The sequence below is a fragment of the Nannospalax galili genome, unplaced genomic scaffold (assembly GCF_000622305.1).
Source record: "Nannospalax galili isolate Female #2095 unplaced genomic scaffold, S.galili_v1.0 scaffold1833, whole genome shotgun sequence".
Lineage (NCBI taxonomy): Eukaryota > Metazoa > Chordata > Mammalia > Rodentia > Spalacidae > Nannospalax > Nannospalax galili.
Genome location: NW_008332591.1, coordinates 549,948 through 560,819, shown reverse-complemented (window position 1 = coordinate 560,819; position 10,872 = coordinate 549,948). Strand labels below are relative to the sequence as shown.

General features: G+C 37.8%; 1 protein-coding gene across 2 annotated transcripts; it reads left to right on the top strand.

Moving 5' to 3' along the window:
• Positions 1-257: 257 nt before the first annotated feature.
• On the top strand, positions 258-7,217 carry LOC103729441 (bcl-2-related protein A1-like). Of its 2 annotated transcripts, none has more exons than XM_008827512.3 (2): positions 258-806; positions 6,560-7,217. In XM_008827512.3, exons 1-2 carry the CDS (start codon positions 387-389, stop codon positions 6,665-6,667), a joined length of 528 nt encoding a protein of 175 aa, XP_008825734.1. In that variant the 5' UTR covers positions 258-386; the 3' UTR covers positions 6,668-7,217. The 2 variants fall into 2 exon arrangements, with proteins under 2 accessions (XP_008825734.1, XP_029416696.1); XM_029560836.1 differs by having other exon boundaries at positions 258-801; positions 6,560-6,681.
• The last annotated feature ends 3,655 nt before the right edge of the window (positions 7,218-10,872 follow it).

The window sequence follows — 10,872 nt, the reverse complement described above, 5'->3', positions numbered from 1 at the left end:
AGAAGTGAGTCAGGATTAAAGCCAGAATTTTTTTTCTATCAGAAATTCTAAATAGTCAAGTTCCCCTCCTTTCTTCCCAGCAATGTATAAGTATCTTAATTTCACCACACCCTCCCATTTGTGAGTTTTTAACTGAATTATCAGAGGAAGAGGAAGTGGTCTTTCTCTGAAACATTTTCCTCTTTCAAATTTTAACTTTTTCTTTCACATACAGCCTACGCACGAAAGTCACTAGAAGGAAGGACATCATAGCATGATGCAAACAGAAATTCCAGCAGCATCTACATATGACCACATGCTCCTTCCCGCCAAGCCCTGTGAGTCTTTGCTTGACTTGACTCCTTAGTCTCCAGGTGGACAGCTCCAGAGACCCTCTGCCAGGGAAGATGACTGACTGTGAATTCACATCTGTCTACTCTTTGGCTGAGGACTATCTTCAGTATGTCCTACAAGTTCCCTTGTTTGAATCGGCTCCAAGCAAAACGTCCAGAGTGCTACAAAAAGTTGCTTTCTCAGTCCAAAAAGAAGTTGAAAAGAATCTGAAACCATACTTGGACAATTTTGATGTGGTATCCATAGATACAGCTAGAACAATATTCAATCAAGTGATGGAAAAAGAATTTGAAGATGGTATTATTAACTGGGGGAGGATTGTGACCATATTTGCTTTTGGGGGTGTTCTCCTCAAGAAACTTCCACAAGAGCAGATGGACTTGGATGTGGATACTTACAAGCAAGTTTCTTATTTTGTGGCTGAATTCATAATGAATAACACAGGAGAATGGATACGTCAAAATGGAGGTTGGGTATGTGTGATGGAAATTGTTTTTCATTGCTCTTTATTGTAACATAGGAATTGAGTGTTTCCTTACTTCAAAATGGACCAGAAACTACCAAGTGAAGGATTTTATTTTCTCTGGATGGCTTATTTTAGAAGCTTTTAATTAAAACTGAACAGAGCAAAAATTTTCTGGTTCATTTCCAGCAAATCCTAGAACTTCATAGCAGCAAACGTTTGTGTCTAGGCTAGGAAGGCAGTTTTCTTCTGCATCTTCAGAACCAACAATGCAGATCCTCTACTGCTTGCCTTTCCTAGGGCTCTCATGACAATGGAGAATTAGTACAGAAAGCGTTGGTATTAGATGTTGTCATATGTAGGTATTTGATTTTGTTGCAAAAGACAGATATTTGTTTGCAAGTACATTTTCTTACAAATTAATTTTTCCAGTTTTCTAACTTGAATTCTGAACTGTTAAAGTTAGGTGATAAAAACAAACAATATACTGTGTCACAAGGAGAAACATTTTCTCCCAAGCGTACACAAATAAAAATTCACTGTATTATCAGTGCCTCAAAAGTCATGACCTGCATGTTGGTTAGAAGCCTTTCCCACCTAGATTGAGATGCTTCACTTTACATCCCAATATGTTTAATACTGAGTCTAAAAAATCTTTTCTATCTCCATGTAACCCCCTCTCTCTGACTCCCTTCCCTAGCTCTCTCTCTCTCATGCAGTGAGCACTGGTATTCATCATTTAACATGCTTATAGAACACATCCATAGGAAATATACATGGCATTCCCCCTCCCTATTTTGGGATTAGATCTCACTGTTGCCCAGAGTAGTCTCTAACTCTTGAAATAAAGTGGTCTTCCAGCTCAGCCTTCCAAGGATCTGGGACCCTAGGTGTACACTGTCATGATGAGCCAAAACATTTGTTTTCCCTTGGCACTGAGGATCAAACATGGAGCCTAACGCAGGCTAAGCACATGCTCTATCACTAAAGTATATCTTCAGTTCCAAAGTATTCCTTGAGAAAACAATTTTACATGCAAAAGGACTACATGGGCTAGGAATGAGGTACACATCTGTAAATCCAGCACTCAGGAAACAGGGACAGAAGGATCAGAAGTTCAAAGTCATCTTCACCTACACAGCAAGTGTGAGGCCAGCTCTGACTACATGACAGCCTGTTTGTTCACCCCTGCGCACCCTCCAAATAGTACATAGTACTTATTCCACAACTGTTTGTTTACTTAAAATAGCATTTTACATAATACTTTGTGGGCTGGGGAGGATATCAATCATAGAGTGCTTGCTTAGCATAAACAAGGACTTGAGTTTGATCCCAACACCAAAACTAAATACAATTTTTTAAAAGTACCTCATGAGCTCTGAATTTGTACATGCTCTTCAACAGCTGACCACTTCCAGCTGATGTATATTTAGTTTTTTTCCAGGGTTTTCTGTCACAAGCAACACTTCACTGAATACCAGCATCCATCTTGTCTTGTATATAGATGTGTTTTCTAGGGTGGAAATTGGGTTATAGAATTCTTTGATCATAGTGTATATCCATTGTGAAGTTACTAGCTTTCCTCTCCATGGTAGTTATAATTCTATCAGCAAGTTCAAGTATCCATCATTTCCCTGGTATAAGTAGATTAACTGCAATTAGACACAGCTTGACCAATTTGTTAGGGTAAATGTACATACTTAGCTATCTTGTATTACTTCTTATTTCCTTAGTTACTAGTACAGCTAATCAGCTCTTCATATTTCAGATTAACCTATTTTATTGCTTACTGAATAATTCTTGAAAGAATTACCTGTTTATATCCTTTATTCACCATCCCCCTTTTTCTCTTATTCAGGCAGGGTCTCCCTGAAGCTCCTGTAGTTGGAACTCACTACGTAGATGAGGCTGGCCTAGATCTCTTAGAAGCCCACCTGCTTTTCCCCCCAAGTGCTGGAGTTAAAGGCATGCACCACCACACCTGGCTTATTTAAATTTTCTTATTAATTTATAAGACTTCTTTGAATAGTCTAAATGCAAATCATTTTTTATGTAGCAGACTTCTTCTACCTTGCTGATTATCCACGGAAACTGTAGATGTCTTCATTCATTATAGAGTTAAAAGTCTGATGCAATCAAAATCTTAAACTTTGCCTTCATTCCATTTCTATTTTATTGAAATTCTTGCTTCATGCTGGGCCTTCATGTAACCAATCCTCCTTTTTGGTTGAAAATTTCATGGAACTCTTCTAACTAAGCTGGACTTAGATAAATGATGTAAGATATTTGTTATAGCTTCTTCTGGTTGGCTATAGGTAGATATGCTGAAGGATTAAGGAAAATCTCTGTTGCATTGTGTATAATTTAAGTGTTAGCAAATATTTTCTAGCACAGAGATCACATATCAGCCTGGAGGAAATTAGTAGCTCACAAGATCTATAGGCTTAGGCTATATTAACACTGTCTAGCATAGTACTTGGAGTATTTGGAGAAAACAGAATGACTATATATCACTTAAGCGTCTAACTTCATAACAAATTTTGTGAGTTAGAATTCATAATGAATGAAGGATATGGAATGGTCTCTTAGAATTTCTAGAATTGTGTTTCTCTTTTGGGAGAAATAGATGTGAAAGCATGGATGTAGCATGGCAAACATATCCTGATGGAGATATAAATGTACACACACACACACACACACACACACACACACTTCACAAAGCCCTGTGTGGGTTGCCAGCTCTTCAGTTTTATACCTGAGGAGATGAGGTTGTAGATATGAGAGAAACACAAAAAGATATCATTTCAAAGCAATCTCAATACTGCATTCCAGAGAACACAAACCACTGATTCTGTTGATGGCAGGAAGTACTACAGTAAGTCAGTGCACACAGGCAGGGCAAACAGCTTCATTTCACAGTGCTGTTGACAAATCTGCTCCAATGGATGAGTTTACTTTTGAATGATTCATTTTGTGGGAAAAACACAACCACATGTCTATGCTATTAGTTAGGTGGCCTGATAGAAGAGGAAAATGGGTATCTTACAATCTTCCTCTTTTTACTTTTCTGAAAAAAAATCTGTCAAAATTATCATAAAAATGCAACCTACTGTCTTATTGCACTTGAAATGTGTCCAGGAACTATATGAAGTCTCTTAGATCAAGAATGTTGTATGGAAACACATCATAGGTAGTGACCAACTCCAATTCAGACAGAGCTGGTTCATTTCTGGGCTCCAGTGTTTACCATCTATGTGACCAGAACAACTTACATGACTTCTCTATGCTTTATTTCCTCATCTGTAAAACCAGGAGAAAATTGCAACCTATGTTCTGGGGCTGAAATAAGTAGATTAACAGGTTTATACGTTCTGAGAATAATTTTACTACTCATGTGTAAGGAGTGCATACTGCTTTCCAAAAGGATATCAGTGGAACCCTATCAGTATTGGGTGGTATTATTAAAACTAATGTTTAGGATTTAGGGCTTTATAGACGTAAAATAAGAGCAGCAGTTTAACAGGTAGTACAAAACTACAAGATTGTGTTGACATATAATTTCTTCAACTCCTGGTAATTTTTAGATTTTCCCCATATACCTAGTAATTTAAGTTTCTCTCTTCAGTGGCCTTATCTTTCTAACAATTAAGGGATGAGCATTTTCTCTTATATTTGAACTCTTACCGGATAAATATATTTTCCTAGACTTCAGATCTTTTAATTTAAGCTTTTCATAGTTTTACAACTATTTTTATCTTCACTTGGCTTTTTCTCTTGTTTAATTTCCTTACCTTAGAAGTTGAACATGTCTAATGCAATGACATGTTAACTGTCCAGTCATATTAGACAGTGGTCAACTGTCCTGTTAATAAGCAATCAATTTAAGGTTGTCACTATACTTGCCTAATAATAAGACTAAGAAAATTCTTTAAATGGGAGTAATGAATGTCCAAATACCCAGAATGAGTAATGTGTGGGTAAGTACAGTTACAGGAAAGGGGAAGCAGAGATGAGCAATGTCTTCTCTCTGTTGGGACATGACAACATGTGCCTCACATCATGACCTACCCTGAGACTGCAGACAGAAGTAGTTTATGGTCAAGACTTTACATACATAATTCTCCTGTCTGGTGGCAGCCTGCTCTGCTGATGATTCTTCAACTATTATTCCAAGATTTGCAGAGCTTTCCTGGCTGGGTCTTCTGACTCTCAAGGAGACATGCCTGGTTCACCTTTTTGTATTAGTCCCATGAAGCATTTGGAGGCATTTGTAATCACAGATTTTAGAATTTACACATGGCAGAGCAAATGTTTGCTAGATTAACATTTAAAAACAGAAAGAGAGAAAGAAAGGAAGGAAGGAAGAAGAAAGAAGGAAGGGAAGAAGGGAACACAGAAAGAAGGGAAGGAAGGAAGGAACGAAGAAACTAAGGAAGGAAGAAAAGATGGACAGATCTTGGGATGCAGCTTGGTTGGTAGATTGCTTGCATAGCATGCACAATTCTCAGTTCTATCCTCAGGCACAATGGCACAGGGCTGTAATACCAGGGTTGGGAGGCAGAGGAAGAAGTATCAGAATTTCAAGGTCATCCCTGGCTACCTGGTGAGTTCTAGGTAGCCTGGGCTACATTAGATCCTGTCTCAAAACAACAAGAATAATAAGTTAAATTAAATTAAATTAATATTTTGAATGCTTTCAATTCCTTTTGAGCTTGTTTCAAAATATATGGGATAGAAAGAAGTGTAATATTTGTACTCCTATCCAGGTCTAGGAACCAGACAATGACTTGTGTTACCTTTATTCTTGTATTTATTTATTTATTTATTATTTATTTATTCATAGTACATGTCTTGCCACGTACTTATAGGCCCAGCCTGACTTGGAGCTCAGTATGTAGTCCAGGCTGGTTTTGAACTTACAGTAACCTCCTGCCTCTATTTCTTAAGTACTGAGATCATAAATGTACTCCACTACACATGGTGAGTTAGGTTATCTTAGAGAACTTTTTTTCCCCTGGACCTCATCATGGTAAAATAAGAGTTAGCATTAGACTGGAAGTAATTTTCAATGATGATGCTGTATAATACAATAATTTCATAATTATAAATTAATCTTTCAATGCCAGGTAATTGAAAGAAATGGAGAAAAAGAGTCTTCTTTTCTTCTAGAGTGTATCACCAATAAGCAACTGAAATGTAGCTCATCTGAGTGAAGATGAAAATGCTCGTTGGATTTCCAAGAGCTGATATCCAAAATGGTAGAACATATAACATTCACAATATCATACTTTCTACACACTGAAAGAATATTTATATATTAAATAAACATTGAATTAGAGATTTTTTTTTTTGGTTTTGAGACAAGGCTTCCCTGTAGCCCCAGGTGGTCTGGAACTCACTATGTAGATCTTGATCTCACAGAGATCCTCCTGCCTCTGCCTCCTTAGTGCTGGGATTAAAGGCGTGCACCACCACACCTGGCTTGAATTAGAGATGTTTTAAAATCATTTTATACCTTTTTCTTTTTAGTCCTTAATATGCAGATGCAAAAATATTGAAACTCATATATGTATCTCAAACTCTACCTCCATCAGACAATGTTTCTCAAGGAGTCTGGACTCAGTCTAGAGAACAATGCTGCAGATGAAATGAACATAGTGAAAGTGGAGGGAAAATTATCTATTTATATTAAATACTTTTTTGCTTCTTCCAGAAAACTGGGTCTATAGTGATTTTTAAAGTGGCCAATTTGTTCTCTCATAGGAAGATGGCTTCATAAGGAAATTTGAACCTAAGTCTGGCTGGCTGACTTTTCTGGAAGTCATGGGACAGATCTGGGAACTGATCTTTCTCCTGAAGCACCATCATTGACCAGAGAGAACCCTGGCTCCTGTGAGGACTGTTACCAACACGTCTTACTTCCATTTTCAAACAAACAATTTTAGTGACAAGACTTGATTTCCAGAGTTTATAAAGTATGTTTTGTTCCTACTTTAATCAATAAATTGCACATACGTATTTCCATATGTGATTAGTGTTTTAAGTTTTTTAGTCTGCCTGGAACTTAAAAAAAAAAAAAGAAACTCTACAGGAAACAGGTACTGAAGTATGGATTGATGATATCCAGGAAGGTAGTGTCTTTTCTGCCTATCCCATAGCAGACTCTTCCTTAAGGGTGTGCCCATCACCTAGTCATTCTGTCCATAGGGTACGTAGAATGGGGACTAAATTCTGCCTCCTACCTTCCTCCTGGGCCTAGGATTTCTGTATCCTCAGAGCCCTTGGCTGCATACTGTTTCTTATTGTTGCCCTCTCCCTAACTTTCACTCTCTGGCCCTTCATTTGGGGTTGATGGATGAAACAACCAGATATGCAGTGCTGAGGCTCAGAAACACTAGCCTAAAATGAAGGACTAAGAAGCAGTTTCTCTCTGATCTTCTCCTGCTTCCTGTCTCTCACCCTCATTCTCTTCTTAGGCAAGACATAGAAAATAATATTCACCATCCTGATAGAAACCTGGACCCTCTTTTTCCCCAAACCAGGTATAAAACCTTATTCTAACTGTTCCACTTTTTAGTGTGAAAGTAGGGAATAAAGAAATTCTCTGACTTATTCTATTTGCTTATAAGTCACAAGACCTCCATCCGAGAAGGGGCCCCGCCCCATATCTGGAAAGAAGGAATGCTACACAGAGAGACCAAGAAACATCTGGATATCCAGGCCTTTCTGGATATTTCCCATGAGTCTGTTACATTAGATCACACCCTTTTGGTTTAATCATACTTATACATGGTATGTGTTCTTTGTTGAAGCTAGGCATCAAAATGATCAGAAGTTCCAAGCACCTGATTCTTTGGTCTTCAACCTAAACCCTCCTGTGTCATGTCATGGTAATCAAATAAATTTGTCATGTATTCTTTTTCTTATTGTCAGATGAAGATGGACATGATCAATCTACCTTTCCAATAGGCAGGAAAGGATCACACCCCTTTCAGCTCCTACAGCAGGAAACTCTGGAGTTGTTTGAACAAAAACAGTTTAAATGACCGAATTTTAAGTCACTATTCAATTTGATTTTTTTAAATTTTGTACATTTTTTTCTTTTTTTTTTAAATAATTTGAGAATTTCATACATGCATATAAGGTGTTTTGAACAAATCCATTGCCCACTCTCTGCTCTCCAACTCCTCCCATATCTCCCCATCACTTTTTTTCAGATAACTTCATGTATGCTTTCTTCTTTAATTTTTTAAAATGGGGCTTTTGGCTACTCTAACATTCCCCCTTCTGAAAAGGTAACCCTAAAATCTTTTAAGGATTAGATAAAAGCTTCCAAATATTTTCGACATTTTTGGCCTTTGGAACCGAGTAGGTTGCTAAGAGGCCCAAGTACATTGTGAGCTTTAGCGAAGAAACTGGCTACTTTTCTTTGGGGTCTTTTTGCCCTAACGGCCTAGCAAATTCCTACCTCCTATTTTTATCACACCATCCTCTGAAGAGGTTACCCAAATTGCCAATAGGGAATTGGGACACAGGCCTCTCTGGCTTCTTCCATGCTGAACAGGGATGCAGGGTGAGCAAATTGGAGTACTGCTTTAGTGGGTTTATCTACAAGACTCTGAAATTGCATAACTCTTATCTCGAGGAGGAAAGGAAAGTCTTTGAATCATGAATAGGAGATGTGAATGAGAAGTAAAGGCAAGAGTAACTAGCATTACAAGTTCTAGACAGGGAACTAGAAAAAAGTCAGAACAGGGCAATTTTCAAATGTTCATATGAGAGTCCATTGGAATTTCTTCACAAGGGCTTTGATTTTTTATGTGAAAAAAACCCGTGTTTTTATCAAGTTTGTGTTCCAGTGTTTAGATTACAAGTTTGATGGCAATATGGAAACCCTCTACTTTGTTCTTTACAACTTAAGATTATATTTCCCATGAGGCTACTGATAAATCTAACAGAGGAACTAGAGCCTCTCTTTCCAACACCATATAGACCCCTCACAAGGGATTTCAGTTATTAACACTGCCGATGAGATGTGATCCCAAACTGAGGAAATAAAGATGCTGTGGTAAGTCAATAAGGAAGTGTTTATAGTCCAGGCAGTTTTGGTTTATCATGAAATCACATTTGAGATTCAAATATTTGCAGTTTCACACTGAAGTCCTGGATCCATTTTGCAGTTCACTTTTGTGCAGGGTGATAGATAAGGGTCTAATTTCATCCTTCTACAGGTGGAGATCCAGTTTTGCCTGCGCCATCTGTTGAAGATACTGTCTTCCCTCCAGGGTGCATTCTTGGCATCTTTGTCAAATTTCATGGTGTCCTTTTTATCTCTGGAAGAAATTAAGATCATAGAAAGGCTCAATAATGTAAGAGTTTTCAGATACTCTAGGATAATGCCATGCTTGATAGTGTAGAGTAGCTGAGGCAAGGGAAAGATGAGATCAAGCTGTTTATAGAGGAGACAGATTATGAAAGGTCTTACAGGCCAATGTATGAACTGTGTTAGAACAAGTTTCAGTGCTGAAATAGGAACTGCTGGAGAGTTGTGTACAGAGAAGTAACAAAGTGTGGCTATTTATTTATTTCTTTTGTGATAGACTCTCACAGAGCCCAGGCTGGTCTCAAACTCCTGTATAGCTGAGGATGATCTTGAACTTCTGATCCTCCTGCCTCCTCCTCCTAGGATTACAGGTATATCCCACCATATTCATTTTGCATGGAGGTGGAGGTTGAACCTAGGGAAGCACTCTACAAATGAAGCCACTGCCCAAGCACCACAGTCTTCTATTTTAAAGTCTTCTTCCTAGTGCATGGGGGATGAACCGTAAAGGGAGAAAAGTATAAGCAAAAAGACCACCTACAAGGTAGCTGAAAATTGTACTGAGGAGAACCAGAACTGGGTATCACCTTCAAACCCTACCGCTCTCAGTGACCCACTTCTAGCTAGGTCACAGTCTCGAATGTTCCACAGCATCCCAAATCAGTGCTGCCAGCTGAGGACTAAATGAACACATGAGACTGGGTGGGATGCAGTTCCTACTCAAATCATGAAGCTCTGTGAGTCAAAGTAGCACAGTCTGGTCTTGAGACTGGAGCCGTTCTGCCTCAGTCTTCTGAATACTGAGATCAGAGGTGTATGCTGTCACTTATTGGGATTTTTGTTTTGTTTTGTTTTGGTTTTTTGGAAAAAGGGTCTTGATATGCAACTAGGTAGCCAAGACTAAGCTATAACTCACAAACTTCTGCCTCAGCTTTGAGAGTACTGGGATTACAGTTTTTTGGGGGGTTTTGTTTTGTGTTGTTTTAATTCATAATGGTGTCTTGTTAAGAACAGAATTTCTGCAAGTATTTTGTTGAGAATTTTTGCATCTATGTTCATTAAGGATATGGGTCTATGGTTTTCTTTTTTGGTTTATCTTCACCTGGCTTTGGTATTAGAGTGATGCTGGCTTCACAGAAGAAATTTGGAAGTCATCCATCCATTTCTATCTTTTTGAATAAATTATGTAGTATCAGATGTAGATCTTCTTTAACTGGTGGAATTCTGCTCTAAATCCATCTGGTCTTGGGCTTTTTTTAGTCGGGAGGTTTCGTATTACTGTTTCAATTTCCTCATGTGTTATGGGTCTGATTAAGCTGTTAATCTCTTCTTGGTTGGTTTAGTTTTGGTGGTTCCCATGGTTCTAGATACCCATCCTTTTTTTTTTTTTTTTTTTAGGTTTTCAAATTTAATAGCATATATGTTTTTAAAGTATTTCCTTATAGTGTTCTGGATCTTTTTGGTGTCTGTTATGTTTCCCCTTTTCTCTCTGATTTTGTTGATTTGGAGGTGCTCTTTCTTTTGTTTAACTGGGCTAGTGGTCTATCAATCTTATTTATCTTTTCAAAGAACCAGCTCTTGGATTTGTTGATTCTTTGTATTAGTTTGTTTCTATTTCATTAATTTATGCTCTGATTTTTGTTATTTTTTCTTGTCTGCTGGGTTTGGGTTTCATTTCTTGTTACTTTTTCAAGTGTCTTGAGTTGCAATGTTAAGTCATTTATTTTTGTCCTTTCCGATTTTTTTTTTTTAA

What these genes read in the sequence shown, in the direction of transcription:
- LOC103729441 (XM_008827512.3), top strand. Translation starts at nt 387, where the DNA reads ATGACTGACTGTGAATTCACATCTGTCTACTCTTTGGCTGAGGACTAT. An exon ending in TACGTCAAAATGGAGGTTGG is followed by an intron (nt 807 to 6,559) that starts GTATGTGTGATG and finishes GTTCTCTCATAG; the next exon opens with GAAGATGGCTTCATAAGGAA.